Consider the following 19,192-nt stretch of genomic DNA (forward strand, 5'->3'; position numbering starts at 1 on the left):
GGGAAACTAGACAATATTTACACATGTGTGTCTGATTTATTTCACTTATGAATATATCTTCAAGTGGCATCCCGGTATTAGTTTGAATAGGATGGGTGAGTGAAATCCTTTTCTCTCAATTTCAAGGGTTGGCTTTTGAATGTATGCATGCAAATCCAGGTTGAACCCAGGGCTTTTGTGAGCTGTGCCCCCAGCTATGGATAGAGGGGAAGGTTGTAGGCATTAACTTGTGTAGATGCTATTAGATTATACTACCATTCATTTCCTCACATGCTTGCCAGCAAAGAATATGTATTAACCTTTGCAATGTTTTCTACTATTATTGTTTTATCCTTCATTTCCCTTATTAATAATGTTTGACTTCTTTTTAATATTTATGTCTATTTTTATTTCTTTGGAATTGTTTCTTACTCAGTTCTTTGCCCATTTTTACTGATTTCTTTCCTTGTTTTTTAATTTTTTTAAATTTTTTTTTGCAGAACCGGGGATTGAACTCAGGGCCTTGGGCTTGTCAAGGAAGCACTTATTCCACTGAGCCATCTCCCGGGCTCCTCCTTGTTTATTTTAAAGTTCTTCTAAATTTCTATATTTTGGATATCTTTTATTACAAAAGCAAATGTTTTCTCAGTCATGTGTCACTTTGGGTTTTGATGTCTTTTAGTGACATTTTAAAGATTTTTATGTAGTTAAATTTGTCATTCTTTTCTTTATTCTCATTAGCTTTTTTTTTTTTTAACTTAAGAGGCCTTTAATCCAAGACTTAAAATTTTATTTTTGTATTTGATGTATTTTTAGCTTTTTTCCGTTCTAATTCATAATTTATTTGGAATTATGGAGCAATACTCTTAACTTAAGCTTTTAAAAAATACATTAGTTATCTTAGAGCTTTTTTGCTTTACTATATAATTTTCATATATATCCTTTTATGATTTATATCACCTTGGGTAGAATTGGCTTTTGGATGTATGTGTGTGAACCCAGGTTGAACCCAGGGCTTTTGCCAGGAGCTGTCCCCCAATCCTTTTCATTTAGTTTTTGTTTTGAGACAAGGTCTCACCAAGTCACTAAATTGCCCAGGCTGGGCTGGCTGGAACTTGTGATTCTCCTTCCCCAGCCTTTCAGAGTGCTACAATTACCATTGTCTAGCCCCATGCTTGGCTGTAGCTGGTGTCTTGTACCATTTGATCTTCTGATTCATGAACATGGTATATTTCTATTGATGTTTTTTTGTTTCACCAGTGTTTGGTGGTTTTTAGCCCAATGATTCTGAGCTTTTGTTATTTGTAGATTTATACTTATTTCTTTCTTTCTTTTTTTTTTTTTTTTAAGGTGTTATGGTAAACGGTACTTTTTAAGACAAATACTGAATTCTGGTTGTTCACTTGTTGCACATAGGAATTAAAACTTACTTTTGTATTGACTTTATGTCTTGTGGCTTTACAAACTTCAGGTTCTTGTGGGGATTCCTTTGTTTTGCTTTTTGTAACCCCATTGCATTTGTTATATAGGCAATATAGTAATCCACAAGAGACACAAGTTTATTTCTTTCATTTAAATTTCTATACCTGTAGACTGGGTGTGGTGGTGTGTGCCTATAATCCCAGCTCTTGGGAGGCTGAAAACAGGAGGATCACTGTGAGTCTGAGCTGCATAGTGAGATCCTGTACTAAATACATTTTTTTAAAAAAGTAAATTTCTGTATCTTATTTTTCTTGCTTGTTGCACTCATTTAAGAATGCTGATATTAGGTTGAATAGGATGGGTGAGTGAAGAAATCCTTTCAATTTCAGGGGTCAAGTATTAAAACTCACTATGAAGTGTGTTGTTAGCTGTGGATTTCTCTGTAGATTCCCATTATCAGATGAAGAGAATTTCCATTTATTCCTATTTTGCTGAAAGGTCTTATTAAGAATGTGTGTGTGTGTGTGTGTATAATAATATATATAAAATTCCATCAATTTTTTTTCTGAATCTTTGAAATGATCATATGGATTTCTTCTTTCATCTGTTGATATGGTAAGTTACATTGATTGCTTCTCAGATAGTGAACCTGTCTTGTTCTGTCAGAATAAACTACACTTAGTTGTACTGTTTTTCTATTTGTATGTTGTGAGAACTAATTTGCTACTTTTTTTGTTGAGGAATTTTGCTTTGATCTTTGTGAGCAATAGTGCCCTGGCTCTTTTTTTTTTGGTAGGGTCTTTGTTTAATTTTGTTATTAGATTAATACTGATCTATCAAAGTAAATTAAGATGTATTATTTTCCATTTTCTGGAAAACATATATGATGGGTATTATTTATATCTTAAATATTTGATAGATTCCATCAGTAAAAGCACCTGGGCCTACAAGTTACTTTGAGAGGTTGGTGTAATTATGAATCTCATTTTTAAAATTAGATTATAGGAGTATCCAGACAATTTAATTCTCTAGTGATGAGTTTCAATAGTTCATGTCTTTTAGATCATTGGTCCATTTCACCTCAGGTGTCAGTTCCTGGCCATTGTTAATAGTATTCTTTTATCTTTTTGATGTCTGTGTATTCTGTATGGCTGTGTGCTCTTTCGTTTCTTTCATGGATAGTGTGTGTGTGTGTGTGTGTGTGTGTGTGTGTGTGTGTTGGTAAAATTAGCTGGAACCTTAGCAATTTTATTATTTAAAAAGACCCAACTTTTGGCTTCACTAAGTTTCTTTATTATTTTACTCTTTTCAATTTCACTTATTTCTGTTCTTTATTATTTTCTATGTTTTTGTTTTAGATGTAATTTGTTCTTTATTTTTTAAAACATGCTCTTAAAATTTTTCTTTTTTTAATCTTTCTAAATTTATTATAAAAGCTTAGGTTATTTACTTTAAAATGTTCTTTTCTGATATAACAGTACAGTGGTATAAATTTGCTCTATGTACTGCATGCCCAAACATTTTGATTTTTTAAAATTTTCATTCAAGTTTAGCTTGAGATCTTTTTAAATTACGCCAAGACTTTTTTGTTGGCCCATAAATTATTGAGAAGTGTGATTTAATTTCCAGATATTTGCAGAAGATGGCCACATATCCTTTTGCTGTTGATATTTAATTCTGTTATGGTCTGAGAACATACTTGGGATGATTTTAAATTTATTAAGTTTGCTTTATGGCCCAGGAGATGGCAAATGATCCATATGAAAGGTCCCTATGAAATGTGTATTCTGCTGTTAGCATATGTAATATTGCAGGTAATTAACTTGTTAGATTTTCATTTCACTCACAATTTATTTACATTTTGTCTATATTTTCATTAATGGGATTTACTAGAAATTGCTATTTTATTGCTTTGCTTCAAAAAATTATTTCTGTACCATACTGTCTATTCCTTTCTCATTTTCTTCTCTATTTTAATCTATTTTATTTATGACTACCATGGGGTTTCCCATTAATGGTCTAAGGTTATAATAATCTGGTTTCAATTGATACCAACTGAGCTTTAATAATACATAAAACTGTGTTTCTATGCAGCTCTGTCTTGTCTGTATCATTTATTATCACATTGAATCTCTACATTTCATACTTAATAGATTTATAATCTTTGTGCACTTTTCTATAACTATGTGGACTTTCATGTGTAGCGGCCTTTATAGTTAGCTTTTTAAAAGTTACTTATTTCTCAGAAGTCATTTATTTGAGGAAAGTATAGGTATATTTTCTCCTTTAATTTTATTTTTAAAGGATAGAGGTTTTTTGCCCAGATAGAGAAGTCTTGACTATTTCTGTTTTTCCTGAGCACCGACTCTGGCAGCCCATTGACCTGGGTGTCCGTGGTTTCCGATGAGAAGTGAGCTGCTTGTCTTACTAAGGCTCCTTGTATGAGTGTGCCTGTGGCGGTTTGCTTATATTGCATCTTGATTTAGTTCTAGTTTGTTCTATTTGGAATTTGTTGAGCCTTTTAGGTATGTAAAGTTTTTAGCTATTATATTTCCAAATATTCTTTATTCATTTCTCCTTTCCATCTCAATCAATCAGTCAATCAATCAATCAATCCATCCATCAATCAATGTTTTTGATAATGTCCTGCATTCTCTTCTGTTCTCTCTGTTCATTTTTCCTCTCATTTGGATCCACAGACTAGATGACTTCAATGGAATCCTTTTTAAGTTTGGTAATTCTTTCCTCTGTCTGCTCCGATGTTCTCTCTAAACCCTCTAGTGGTTTGGCCATGTAAGCTATTGTGTTTTCTGGCTCCAGAATTTCTGTTCGATTCCTTTTTAATCATTTGTTTCTTTAGTTTTTCTATTTGTGGAGTCATTTTTCTCCTGTCTTTCTTTAAGTCTTTGTCCATGGCTTCTTCTAGTAGTTTTTGAAGCCTTTTTCCAGTGTCTGTGATTTTTCAGGAGCAATTTCTACTAATATTCTCTGTGGATGGGATGTAACTTATTGTTTCTTTGCAGGTTCTGTAACTATGCCAGGGTTTGCTTCTGGGTGGGTTTTTTTCCCTTGTGCATACTTTATTTTTTAGAAGCGAGTCATGAAGTCCAGCCATTGCAGTGAGAGGTACTAAGCTGTCCCTCATGGAAAGGGTATCAGCCCATTTGTAGTTGGCAAAACCACCGCCATGGGTGACTGTGTCAGCGGAGATCCTGTGAGCTAGGCATCGGGCCTGTTTCTTTTGCGTCACTCATAAATGTTAGCTTCCATCTGTGGATATTTTGTATAGCACTTACTGCTACAGTCTTCTAATAGTGATTTTTAAAAATATTTCCTTTAATTTTTAAAATTTACTATTTGTGTTATTCTGGAAGGAATTCATGTCCCTTCTTTGCTGTTTGCTTATTCACTCCTGAGTCAGCACATCTTTTCTCTAATGGGTTTCTAAGCACATTCGCCACTGTGGGTGGCACAACCGTGTCCCAGCAGCTCCCTGTGCTGTTGCAGTGGGAGAGCAGCCACCGAAGTGAGAGTGAGGCGACTTGGGCACACTGCAGTCAGCCTTACCCCAAAGGCGGGCATCAGGCCATGGTCAGGCCGTAATTTGCCAACTAGTGATTAATTAATTTGTTTATTTATGTCATGCAGGTTTAAGGGTATCTATTGTAATATAGGATCATAATGCAGCCCTGTCATTATTATTTAAATTGTACCAGCTTTGGCCATTGGGGAAATCTTTCAGTTGGCTTGTTTTCCATAATACCAACATTATGTGTTTATTTACTCATTTATAGCACTTTTTTACCTCCCAGCACTATAAGATCCTCTAGGCCGGTGATGGTGAACCTTTCAGAGTTTTCAGTGATAACAAGCAGCACACTGTGGCACGTGTGCCTTAGGCTCACCACTTGCGCTCTACATTCATGTTATATCTACCCTCTCCCAGCCCTAGGCTTAGGCATTTCTATAGGATTCCTACTTCCTCTTTTTTGGCAGTGATATTGGGATGATATTTAGAAAGCAAGATCAGTGAAGATGCTATTTGTGTACATTCATCCATGTACATGTAGCTGCATCTCCCTCCCTCCTCCTCCCTCCCTCCCTCCCTCTGTCCATCCCTCCTTCCTCCCTCCCTCCCTCCTTCCTCCCTCCCCCCCACCTTCTTAAACATGAGATCAGACTGAGGACTATGATCGTAATTATGTATTCCAGGGTTCATTTATAAATGTAAGGTTACTTCTTCTTTATGGCTCTGTGAGAAAGACATTTCTTGACTAGAATACAGTACTTTGTGTCATTCTCTTTGTTCTTTTCCTTTATTACCCAGTTGAAGCACTATTTCTGAAGTTATTTAGTTCAGCTCCTGGGCTCCACCCCTTTATTCAGATTGAGTCTGAATGTTTGGGGGCACAGTGGGGTTCAGCTGTAACAGCCAAGATTCCACCCTATGCTCGACATCTCATCTGACTTTTTTTTTTAAATGTGCACAGCATAGCTCTGTATCTCTGGGTTTTGACAAATGTGGTGAGTCATGCGTCAACCACCGCAATACTGTACACAACCATTTCATCATCTAAAAATTCCCCTGTGCAGCCAGTTTGTAACTGTTCCCTTCTCCTGGGCATCTGCACCCTCTGATCTGCTCCCGGTCCCTGCCATTTTGCTTTTCCTGAATATCACGTTTATCTCCTTTTTAAAAAAATCTCCCGTGTGTTTCATGTGTATTTCTAAACAACTGCATGCGCCAGGGCATATGTACCTACAGTGAACTCAGGGATTTGCGCCGTGAAGGTGATTTTTGACTGATATCTGCTGCTGCTGTGGTCAAATGACAGAACATTTCCACCTCCCAGTGACTTCAGAGCGACTCGCCCCACCTTGCTCTGCAGTACCCACGTCCTTGGATCTGACCTCAGTTCTGCCCGGGAGTTTTGCCTCCTGTGTGCTCTTCTGGGTTTGGCCTCTTTCATTCAGTAGAAGTTTGTGAGTTTGTTCCAGGTTGTTGTGTTTGTCCAAAGTCTGTCCCCTTCTGTCGCTGAATACTAGACTGTTGTTTGTTCACCTGTTAAAATATTTGTATTTTCCAGTGTCTGTCTATTCTAATGTAATAGCATATCATACAAATGCTATGATCATTCATTTTATTTTCTCTGGATGTGTTTTTCTGTCTTGAAGGTAGATAACTGTTTCTGTGGTATACACAATTATGCCTCTCTAGTGATAAAATGCAAAAATCATAGGGCTCAGTTTTTTCTCTGCACGTAGTAAAGCTTTCTATGCTTATTTAAATGAGGTATTTTTAAAAATCACATTACATTTTTTCTTTCCATTTTCACATATCTAAGTAATTCTTTAAGAATAGTTTTACATTTGCTTTGATTTTACCATAACTACAGTAATTACTTAGACTGAACTCTCGATACTCATTTGATATCAGTTTTTGCATTAACCCTAATATAGGTGATTGCTGTACATTCTTGAGTTCTAAGTTAAACCTTTAGGCTTAAAAGCAGTTTTTGAATTATCTTGCATCAGTTCTTTGAATGGGTAGTTTGTCTTTTGTCCCCTAAAGCATGAAACATCTTCCTTTTTTCTCATCTGAAGGGCCATTAGGCTCATTACAACCTTGTGTTCAGGGTACTCATTCCTTGATTGTGTATTCTGACATTTAATGTTCTCTGCACTTGGCCCGATTTTTGTTCCTACCACTTTGGATGGAGGCTGATTGGCATGTGATGATGGGCAGTTTAATTTTTTAAACTAAGATGTTTTGCAAGGCTAGAAATAAAGTGGATATATTCTCAGCCTCCTATTGCCTTTTTTGACCTATACATTCAGGACACACAGATTTTTATTAGTATTTAGGATTAGTATTTCTGTCCCCTTTTTATTTTATTTTTTTTTCCTCTCTGCTGGGCTTGTACTGGTTGGATCTCTGTTACTTCTGCTAGATGTATAGTGTAATCTTATTTTCTTTAAAACCTGTATCCTTTCTCCCCACACTCCTAAAGAGCTTTTAGAGCTTTAGCTGTGTCACGGATTTGATCTCTTTCTTTCTCATGATCACATGCATGTGGTATAATGAGCCCTGCATCCATCCTGGGCAGTTGGTACCTGTGCAAGACACAACTTCATTTTTTCCTGCTCTCCCTACGTCTCTTAGTCTTCTTCTCACTTGCAAAAGATTTGCCTCCCTAGTTTTTCTCCCTGTTATCTTTTATTTTGCTCTTTATTTATATTTCCGGTTCTCAGATAAGAGAGACCATGTGATATTTAAGCTTGTCTGTCTGATTTCGCTGCATGTTAAGATCTTGAGATGCGTCTTTCTTCCTACAAATGCCTCAAGTTTATCCTTATTCTTGGCACACTCCTTTGGGTGTAAGCACTATGTTCATTCATCAGTTGGTGGACACGGGCTGCTTCCACAGTTCAGTAGTGTGAATTGTGCTGCTACAAACATGAGTGGCATATACTACAGTGGTGTGATGTCTTTAACTCTTTTGGGAATAGTTAGGGGAATAGGTAGGTTGAAAGGAATTTCTCTTTTTAAGTTTTTTGAGGAATCTCCTCACTGATTTCTATGGTGGCTGTAGTACTTTAAGGATTATTTATTTATTTATTTATCTAACAGCACTGGGGATTGACTTTGTGCTGGCCAGGCAAGGACTTACACCACTGAGCTGTCTCGAAGCCCTGTACAACTTTACATACTTACCAACAATGTAGAAGGGTTCCTTTCTCCCTGCAGGCTGCATAGCGTTTGCTACTACTTGTTGTCTTGATGATCGCTGTTCTCTCTGGGCTTAGATGGAATCTCTGTGTTGTTTTACTTTGCATTTGTCTAATGGCCAGTGATGTTGCACTTTTTTTTTTTTTCATGTATTTTACGCTATTTGTACTTCATCAAGAAGTGACTGTTCATTTCATTTGCCCATTTTTGGATAGGGACTTCTTGTGTCCTGATACTGCCCTTTCCTGGCTCCAATAGGAACTCTCTCCCTTGCATGTATTTCTTCTTTGGTTTCTTTGCATCCTTTCTTAGGCAGATGGATCTTACTTCATTTCAGTTTCCCTTCCAACCTCTTCGTTTCATCGCTTTCCCCCTTTATATACACAGTCCACATCTGGAAAACGCACCACAAATGCAATTAGAAAGTGTGCCTCATGCCGTGCCATCGGTAGGCTTTTGCCTATTCTTGGTTATGCTCGACTTGGTTTGTTTTAGCAGGTTCTATAGCTGTGCTCACAGGTCAGAGTGAGGCCCTTGCAGGTGTAGGTCTCCCAGCAGAGGTCTGTGGACATCTGTCATGGTCACCTTCACCAACTAGCTGTCCCCGAGCTCCCTGGTAGACCTCACCAGAGGCTGCTTTCCCTTTCCTGGCTCTTGGCCTGGCAGCCAGTTCCCTGGGTCCCTTCTGTGGGCTGAGCAGGAAGGGCTTCCAGCCCTTGCTGCCTTCTTTTGTGACTCTATCACTGCAGCCATCTCAGTGTTTGATGACCTGAAGAAACCTATGCCCTGCTGCTTCCAGAACTGTCCTGCTGCTGGTCCTTCTTAAGGACCTCCTGCCTCATGGTGCAGTGATGGTCTGCCTGTGTCCTTCCACCCCAAGGGAGCTGCCCCAGGCTGGTAGCAGAGGTGAGAATGAGAGCCCTCGGGAGTGCAGGACATGAGGCCTGGAGGTAGGGGAGTGAGCGATGCTTCCTCAGATGCTGCTGCTCTCTTACCTCCATGGGCGGGCGCATATGTGCACGTCAGTGATGCCATCTCCCTTGCTGTCTGTGTTGCCTTTTGCTCTCAGAGGCCAGACCGAGTCTAGTAAGCAGAGCTTCTCCAGCCCACCCCCTGTGCTGGGACGGTGTTCCTTTAAGTGTCCGCAGAGTCTCCATTCGGTAATCCTGGGTTCTGGAGCTGTTTCCGTCTCCACCGTCCTGGTTTGGTGGGAAGCTGGGATTGATTGGTTGTTAGGGAGGGAGGCTCCATGGCATGCTAGGTGGCCCAGGAGAGCCAAGCTTTGGAGGCTAATCCTAAACTAGAGAAAGGGCCCACAGAGGTGAGCAGCTGTGGTGGGAGTCACAGGAGACTCCCGAGCTGCAGACATGCTGGGCCTTGGCCAGGTTGGGCCAACAGCACAGCAAGGGAGGTGTGCCTGGTGCCACCATGCAAAATGTGGGGTTTGCAGCCTGCATGCTTGGCACCAATCCTTCCTCTGGGATGCATAATAGATGGGGTGTTGTGGGTACTAGCCAAGGTCCATAACTCCTGAGTGCCTCAGTTTACCTCTTAAAATTAAACTGCTCATGTATCACACTGAATTATTTTGAAAGTGAATAAAGGAGGGCCAGCCAAATAGCTCAGGGAATTAAAGCACCTGCTTAGGCAGATGCAGGGGCCAGGAGTTGGATCCGCTGGCCTGCTGTGCCAGCCCCACCCCTAGGACATGCTGAGATGGTGATTGAGACCGGGGGTCGAATCCTAGCACTTGGGAGGCTGTAAACAGGGGGGTCACTATGAGTCTAATCTATGCAGTGAGACCCTGTACGCCCTGTCCAAAAAAGAAAAAAGAAAGTGAATAAAGGGATGGTACATTCCAGTGGCTGCCCTTAGTGTCTTAGCTTTTCTTGTTGCTGACACTCAATATTTGATACCCAAAGGTAAGTGGAAAGTTTTTTTTTTTTTAATCTTTATTTTATTTTTTGCGGAACCAGGGATTGAACTCAGGCCCTCGCGCTTGCCAGGGAAGTGCTTATTCTACTGAGCCCTTTCCCCCGCCCCAATTTGTTTAATTTTTTAAAAAATCTTTAATTTATTTATTTGGTACTGTATTTTGCTACACAGCTCAGACTCACAGAGATATTTCCGGTTTGGTTTCCAGCTCACCAGCAGGCATGTTGTATCGGGGATCGAACCCGGTTCCTTGTGCTTGCCAGGCAGGTGCTTAGACCGCTGAGCTATCTCCCCAGCTCCAGGAAAAGGCTTATTTAGCTCAGGGTTTGTGGAGGCTTCAGCCTCTCATCAGCTGGCTCCAAGCAGGGCAGCACATGGCAGATGGGCAGCCACTCATGGTGGTGGAAGACAGCAAAAGCAGCAAGTGATGAGCGGGAAGCAGGCCTTTTTCCCTCCCTTACGCTGTTTTCAGGCACACACCCTTAACCCCAGCATTGGACCATGAACCAATCACAAACTCAAGGTTCAGCCCTCTCGGAAAAGCCTGCCCTCCTTGACCTCAGGAGGCTTTAGGGGAGACACTGTGACCAAACTGAAACCATATCAGTCAGTGCTGAATCGCTGTCCAGTGCTGTGATTTTGATCACTGAGGAAATGGCCCTTAACAGGCATCTGGTGGGTCCAGATTCTCTACTTCTCTAAACATCCACTTTGGCCTTTGTTGGAATTATTCCTTCTGCAGCATCTTTGTGGCTGTCACCATTCCTCCTCTTCCCCTCACGGCACTCTTCATAGCCCTTATTGGATATCACCTCGTGCCCACTCTTCTAAATGTGTTCCCTCCAGACTCTGATGCGCTGATGCTCTGTTGGCTTCCTACCGCACACCGAGCCTTCTGTAGCGATGTTCATCGCCGGCTTGCTGAGCCAGGTGTGGTGGTGCACATCTGTAATCCCAGGTGCCTGAGGGAGGCAGCCTGATCGTAAGTTAGAGACCCGCTTTCAAAATCAAAATAAGGCGGGGGGGGTGTAGCTCAGTGCAAGGCAAGAGATTAATCCCTAGTACAAAATGAATAAAGAAATAGTTCTAAAAAACTCCGAGAGTGAAGCTCAGTGGCAGGACCTCTGCCTGGCATGTGCGAGGCCCTGTATTCCTTCCAAGCACCACAGGCACGAAGCGAAATACTTGTTGGGGGGATGATTTCCATGAAGCCATTTCCTTCTCCAATACCTGTCCCTGCATGTCACTGGTCCCTAAAGTTGGCACTTCACTGGACCCTTCTTTGTTCTGGTGGCTTTCCCACTGGTGAAGTACAACCAGGTATCTAGGAGTGCAAGCTACGGCGTCAGATCTTGGGTTCCAGTCTTGTTTAACCATCCTCTTCTGAGCCTCAGGTGTCCTTATGGTGCGAATATTGTCAAATGGTGAGAATAATGCCCTGTGAAAAGACTGTACACAAAGATGAAATCTAATAAATCACAAGTGTACAGTTGCTGGAATTTAGGATGTCCCAATCAGAGTGATGTCATCATTGTTTATGCCTAACAAGACAGCCATCCCTGTGTCACTGTGTCACTGGTAACAATTGCATCAGAATTCCCTGCCCCCACCCACAGTAGAATAGTCTTCAGTTAGCTGGGATCATAGAGAGTAAGTATTAATTAGTGATTTAGTTGAACTCCAAGGAATAGTTCAGTGTCTCAGATTGCTTATCTTTGAACAAAGAAGCTGTCGGGGGTGCAGGCAGCTGGATTTTCTGCTATTTGTGTGTTTGTTAGTGTGTGTGAAGTCAGGGAAAGGGACTTAGTGTGGCTTGCGTTCAGAAGGACTGAGCTTCAGGGGGCTGCGCAGCACAGCCCATGCAGGCGGAGGGGCTGCATCAAAGGCAGAACCTGCTCTGCCATCTGCGGTGTGAAGGAGGAGTTAGCAGGCACTAGCAGGTTCTGAGCTTTAGGAGAAGAAAGCTTGCTCTCCAATAGGGAGCACTGCAGCGATAGGCAAGGCCAGTCTTCTTGTCAAGAGAGGAAATTAGAATCCAGCTCTTTTGGAGCCTTTCCTAAGAGGAGGAAAAGAGGACCAGGAAATCAGCACGGGGGTAATAAAGGAGACGGGGTCAATGAGGTCAGGGGTAAAATAAGGTGGAGCATTTCGGGCAAGTTGTCTCCTGAGTTCCTTGCAGCATTTTGGTGTTTTGGAAAGGGCAGTCGTCTTTCCAAAGCTGGAATAACCGTCTTTGTTTTATACATTAGATGAAATAACACTCATGAAAGCACTGTTGTCTTTTGGTTCCGTGTGTCCCAAAGCAATCCATTTTTTTCAGAGTGTTTTGGGGTGCTCAAGACACTTCCCATTTCTTAGTCTTCAGGGTTCTCCTAAGGCTTTGCTTTTGTTTTTATTAAGTGTATTTTATTTTGTAGATGGGGACACGGAGTCCCAGAGGGTTGGCTGAGTTACCAGGGGTCATAGGGATAGGTGGCAGCAACAGTTCTTTCCTGCAAACAGGCTGTTAGGGATGATCGTGTTCCTGGTGCTCTTATTTGGTACTAGGTCAAGCGTCCAAGGGCTTTGTGGGTGGGGTGGGGGAGCACTGCCTTTTGTCCCTCATAAAGCAACATGTGACTCTACATTGAAATCTCCAGTAATCTGGAGGGAACAAAACTAATCTCTCCTTCCAGGGTGGCCCCAAACAGCTGTATAAACCTGTCGGGCAGCTCCCCAGGCTCCACCTGCCCTGTGGTACACAGCCATCCGACCCCAGGGAGGAGAAGTGGATTGTCTGAAAAGGACGTGTTGTGCAGATGGGGAAATAGTCTGTCTTTTAGACACCAGCAACGTCTGTGGTCATAGGAAGCTGTGCAGGGCTACATGACCTTTAATGTGGAATGTGCACAACACGGATTTGCATATTCTGTGCAGCCCTCCTATGAAGTAGGTGTGTTACTTCCTCTTTGCTGTGAGTCATCTGAGGGCCAAAGAGTGTTAGAAACTTGCTCTAGAACCCATGATAAAGCTTAAATAGGGGATTGAAACCAGATAGTCTAGCTCTAATGCCTGTGCGTTCAAATATCACACTTAGCTCTTTCACGCACCTACCTTTTTACTCCCTTTCGTCCATCCACCCATCCTCTTACTTGCTGTATGATTCATCTCTACATTCATTCATTCATCCACCCACTCACCCACCTCTCTGTCCATCCTCCTGCATCTACCCATATCTAACTAATGTGGTCCTCTGCTTTATCTTTGGGAGAAATTCAACCTCCTTACCATGTGCTTTGTAGAGCTAGACACCTTTACAGACACATCCTTTAGTTCCCAAGAACTACCTGGGAGGGCCAGGCAAATAGCCCAGTGGATTAAAGCGCCTTCTAGCAGGTGCAGGGGCCAGGGTTTCAATCCCCTGGCCTGCCATGCTGGCTCTACCGCCAGGGCGAGCTGAGACAGCATTGGAGTCTGGGCTGGGCGTGGTGGCATGAGCCTGTAATCCCAGCTCTTAGGAGGCTATAAACAGGCGGATCACTATGAGTCCAATCTAGTAGTGAGACCTGGACACCTTGTAAACCCTTCCCTAAAATACACACACACACACACACACACACACACACACACACACACACAAAGGAAATACCTGGGCTTGCTGCTGACGCTCCAGGTTGGCATCCTCTGCATATTCACTTTCCGCCCTCCTGAAACCTGCATGCTATACCCACCCCCAGCATCCTCAGAGTAAGCCAAGTGGTAGACTCCTGCAGAAACCTCTTGAAGCGCTGTTATAAATGATACACAAACCAGCTCCGTTCCTTAACCCACAGGTCAGTAGTTGGATGAGCTGGGCATGCTTTTACTTTTAAAAAACTGTTATAGAGTTTAGTGATACATCTAAAAATTATGCAATAAATCTAAAACAGATGTTCACAGAACATTTTGTAAAGGAAGAAATTGTAATAGACATAGGCCAATTTAAATGGAGATAAATCAGTTACAGAAACAATTAAAATTGTCTAGGAGAGGCAGTATTACGAAGGGAAAGCAGGGTCTAGCTATTTCCATCGTTATTAATTATGAAGTAATAAAATCTGTTTAATTATTTTTCATAGCTTCTGTTGTTTATAAACTGTTGGCGCAAAATCCCAGTTTATAAAACTGCAAACATGTAAACAGTCATAATGACCCCCATGTATCCATTGCACATCTTCAACAACTGGCAACTTCAGTGTAACTACTTTCCCTCTCCTCTTTTTCCTAAGTTTCAAGGACACATTCTTTGCTTGCTACCTAATTTCATTGTGTCAAAATACTGTTCTGTAAGAACGTATTATGTGGTCATTGAGCTATGTATGACACATTTTGAATAGCATTGTTTACCTTTTCATTGAAATGTTTTATTTTAGGGGTGCAGCATTGAGAATTACCATTTTTTAAAATTAATGTCACATCCACAGCAAAATAGAAATAATAATAAATGAGCTCAAAATGCCCTTCACTTAGATATATTGGTTATTAGCATTAGGGCGGTGTTTCCTTAAGTGTATTTTATTTTATTTTATTTTAGGGGAGGGTCTACAAGGTGTTCAGGGTCTCACTACTAGATCAGACTTACAGTGATCTGTCTGTTTACAGCTTCCCAAGAGCTGGAATTACAGGCGCGCGCCACCATGCCCAGTCTCAATTGCCATCTCAGTGCACCCTGGGGGCAGGGCCGGCACAGCAGGCCGGGGGATCAAACCCCGGGCTCCTGCACCTGCTTGCAGGCGCTTTAATCCACTGAGCTATTTGGCTGGTCCTTTAAGTGTGTTTGTTTATGGGACCAGAGGAGGCTTCTCTCACCTTTAGGACATGCCAGCAGGAGCACGTGGCTATAGAACCAAGCAGCAACTCAGATCCCACCTCCTGGGCGGGCGTCCTAGTCAGCTGCCTTGTAACTGGTTCGTGTGGAATGGGGTAAGAAGAGTGATGTAGGGCACACAGTAGGCTCTCCGCAGCACCGCCTACCTCCCACCTCTCCGCAGCACCGCCTACCTCCCCACCTCTCCTCCGCCTTCTCCATTCATGTTGTGCCCTGGGTGGCAGCCAGGGCTGCTGCGTGGGAGAACTGACTCAGTTGATTCAGATCCTTTCTGGTCCCTGTGGTAGAGAGTCAGCGTGGTCTACTGACGAAGAGAGAAGGCATGGGCTGAAGTGGTTCGTGCCCGAGTTCTGCCCACTGAAGACTGGTTATGGTTAAATGCTTAATCTCTAAAGTGGGGCTGGGAAACACACCCGACGCACTGAGTTGTCGGAGATGAGATGCGAGAGTCTGTGCCCTGTGTTGGTCCGGGATGGGCCTCTAAAGGCCTGGGGAGTATTAATGGTCATCAGTATTATACATAAAGGCAGATCAGCACAGGGCTATCCGTACAGGGGCTCCGTAAATGGTCTTTTATGGAGTAGGCCTTGCAAGGTCTCGGTCTACTCTGCAGCCATGGAAGGAATAAAAATCTCTTGAGAAAGCCTGCAGTATGATGCTGGCCACTCAGCCTCGGAGGGGTCAGGAGGCTTCACAGGACAAGATTGCGAGTGTGGGGTGTGGTTCTGCCCCCTTCGGGGACATCTTTACATGAGGCCATGCCGTGGGCAGCCCTGAAAGTGGGGCCAACCCCTGGCCAGGGCTCGGTGCTATCCTGCATGTCCAGCACTAACTTTCCTCTATCTCTTCTGACTCTTGTCTCCTCCCCCAGGTTGAAAGGATTGTAGACAAGCGGAAGAACAAGAAAGGAAAATGGGAGTACCTCATCCGGTGGAAAGGCTACGGGAGCACGGAGGACACGTGGGAGCCGGAGCACCACCTCCTGCACTGTGAGGAATTCATCGACGAGTTCAACGGGCTGCACCTGGCCAAAGACAAGAGGGTCAAGTCCGGGAAGCAGGCAGGCACCTCTAAGCTCCCGCGTGACACCCGCAGCCCTGCGTCGGTGGAGAAGCCCTCCCACAGGCCTGCGGAGCCAGGAAAGAGCAAAGGGACTTCCCACAAGCGGAAACGGATCAACCCACCCCTGTCCAAGCCCAGGAAGGGTTACTCAGGCAAACCCCCCGGGACTGGGGACAGGGCTGCCAAGACTGTGTCCTACAGGACTACCCCCAGCGGCCTGCAGATCATGCCCCTGAAAAAGGCCTCAAATGGGCTGGAAAATGGGGATGCCAACTCCGAGAAGGATGAGAGACACTTTGGAAACGGGTCCCACCAGCCCGATGTGGATTTGACTGATCATGTTGGGGAGCAGGACACCAGCAGTGGCGAATGTGACGGGCCCCACTCGGCGCTGGTGGAGAACGGGCTTGGTCTGTTGGCTTTTCTTTCTCTTGGGTTTGTCTTTGGTATGGTGGGTGGGGTTCTGCTTGCAGCCCAGGGATATTCACAAGACCCTCCCAAACTTTGACATTAGCTACTTAGTTCTTCCTTCACACCTCATTAGTGTCACATGCTGCATCAGTGACAGACCCCTTGTGTGTGCTGCTGAGTCAAGGCCAGTGGGTAGGCAGCCCCCAACTGTGCCTTAAGGCACCCATGGCCATGGCCACCTCTCAAGGACCATGTTGCCAAGGGGCGTGTGCAGTCTTCATATCCCAAGACCAGGGACTCATGCCCCCGGAGGCCAGTGCTTTTCCAGGGCCCACGCAGAGCCTTGCTTGTGTCTCAGCATGCCCTGGCAGGGTGCAGCCCTGAGTGCTGCCTGGGCCAGGGTGTGCTTTTCCCTCTTTGGCCTACTCTGGATGTGGCCTTCACCAAACCAGCCCACAGCTGGAGTTTCTTGCCTTCACTAGGATAGAGGACGGAGCTCATTTCTGCTTTAGGTCTTGCCTTAGTCCATTCAGAATGCCATAAAAGAGAGCGCAGGCTGGGTGATTTGTAAACAATGGAGATTGGTTTCTCGTGGTTGCAGAGACTGGGAAGTTCAGGGTCAGGGAGCCGGTGCATGTCTGATGAGCACCTATGCCTCCTGGGCAGTGGTATCAGCTGTGTCCTTACTGGTGGGAGGGACAGGGCCTGCCCTCCCTGCTTCTTCATTTGGGAACTTGTTCCAGTCGTGATTGAATCACCTGCTAAAGCCCCACCCTTCTATGCTGTTGCCTGGGGCTTAGGATTCAACGTACTGATCTGGCTGATGCCAACATCCAGGCCCTAGTCAGAGTCAGAATTGGCTCTGACTTGATCCTGTGCTTATTCTGTGGTTTGCACCTTCTAACTCTGTCCTGGGAGCAAAACTGCTCACGTGTATTGTGTTGGGTTGTGGAATTCCTCCTGCCTGCTGAGTCTTTGTTGACCAAGTGAAGGAAAGGGAGGCAGTGACCCAGGGAATTCAAGACCCCAAGCCCGGCATTTCCTTAACTCAGTACCTCATGGCTGGTGTCTTGCAGCCGAGCTCTCCGTGCCAGCTACTGTGCGTTTTCTGCCCAGGGACTCGGCGTGTCTTCCTGCTGCAGCTGCCTCTTTAGCTGGAAAGGCCTAAGCCTTGGGGTCCAAGGACGGACAGTCTGTTGCCTGTAGAGCAGGGCCATTGGATATCTCAGAGGGAACCAGAATGTGTGGTGTAGGTGTGCAGGGTGCAGGATGGGCTGCTTGCTGTCCCCAGGGATTCTTGCTGAGGAACCCAAGTTGTCACATGGAGGTCCTTGGATAGCTCAGTGGCATAAGCACCTGCATGGGAAGTGAAAGGTCTTGAGTTCTATTCCCAGTAACAAAAATGAAAATAAAAACTTGTATGATTTTCTGGGAATGGCTTCACATTGAGGTCCTTCTTTGTCCAAGGAGAGAAATTTCTCCTGAGCAGATTTATTTGGCTGCCTTGGCCCCAGCCTGACTCATGTTTCCGTCTGGGGATCCCGGATGCTGAGGTGCTGGGGCCTCCCAGCATATGGAAGAGCTGTTTGTGTTAAGCAGCCATCCCTTGGGGGAAGTGGGCTCGTGTAAATGAGGCTTGGCATAAGCATCCTGTTTGATGTTCCTGTGGCAGCTGCTGGCAGTCGGGAGTTCCCTGTCTCAGGAAGGGTGGTGGGGAACCCCCAAGGCTCCGCCAGTGCCGTGTAAGAGCCTGGGGATCCCTGGCAGTTGGCTCCAGTGCCCTGCTCAGAGCATGGCTGCCCCCAGAGTAAGGAGAAGCCTGAGGGAGGGAGAGGTTTGCCGAGTGAGCCGCCAGACTTCAGCGGGAGGGAGGAAAGGTGGCTCCCAGCCTGTGCCACGTTCCAGAGTGAGCAGAGCCTCAGTGATGCCCTCTGACCCATGACCTGGTGAGAAGGTTGGGTACCCTGTTGTCAGAAGAAGCAGGTGAGGCCAGCTGGCAAGGCCTGGAGTAGTCTGGCCGGCTCCAAACTGCTGTGTTCTCCTCTCCATCCTACCCACACGTAGAAGGAAAGGAGGAGGAGGCTGCTTGCCTCCACTGTGTTGTTTTATTTATTTATATTTAGGACAGGGTGTACAGGCTCTCACTACTAGATCAGACTCATGATCCTCTTGTTTACAGCCTCCCAAGTGCTGGGATTATAGGTGCGTGCCACCATGCCCAGTCTCAATTGCCATCTCAGCGCGCCTCAGGGGTGGGGCCGGCACAGCAGGCTGGGGGATCGAACTCCCCACCCCTGCATCTGCCTAAGCAGGCCCTTTAATCCACTGAGCTATTTGTGTTTTCTTTTAGTTGCTCCATCAGGGGCCTTTCTGCTCAGATGCATCCTACAGCAGTGTCCTCCATGAGTCCCTCCTGCAGGGTGAGGCAGGGGTTCTCACATGTCCCACATGGAAAGTCACAACCTGGGAGAAACGCAGAGACTGGAACATCAATCACTGAGCCTGGCTTGCAGCCGGGAAGCTGGGCTGTTAGTGAGTACTGTGGAGATGTGCTGTGTGGCAAACGGGGGGCATGGCCGTGAAATTTCACCTCTGGTACGGATGTCATGTGATTGAATACTGGTATGCTAAGTACTTCCTCAGGATTAGTCACCATGCTAGGTGTTGGAGCAGAGCAATAGACAGCTAAACTTTGCCCTCTGAAACACGTGTCTGCACTGTACCTAGGAGTGGGTAGGAGTGCCTGCATAGGAGTGCATAGGAGTGGCTGCCTCTGGCTCCTTGCTGAGAAGCCGCAAGCTGACGCC

The 19,192-nt window shown here is 44.5% G+C and overlaps 1 protein-coding gene across 1 annotated transcript in view; it reads left to right on the top strand.

The window, feature by feature from the left end:
• The first annotated feature begins 43 nt into the window (after positions 1 to 43).
• Positions 44 to 19,192, top strand: part of Cdyl2 (chromodomain Y like 2) — a 69,849-nt gene continuing 50,700 nt past the window's right edge. Inside the window, exons 1-2 of the mRNA XM_023709381.1 lie at positions 44 to 95; positions 15,784 to 16,384. Coding sequence (XP_023565149.1) covers positions 16,201 to 16,384 — 184 coding nt within the window. The 5' untranslated portion in view covers positions 44 to 95; positions 15,784 to 16,200. The remainder of the gene's footprint in view (positions 96 to 15,783; positions 16,385 to 19,192) is intronic.

Source organism: Octodon degus, unplaced genomic scaffold (assembly GCF_000260255.1).
Source record: "Octodon degus isolate 3935 unplaced genomic scaffold, OctDeg1.0 scaffold00011, whole genome shotgun sequence".
Classification (NCBI taxonomy): Eukaryota; Metazoa; Chordata; class Mammalia; order Rodentia; family Octodontidae; genus Octodon; species Octodon degus.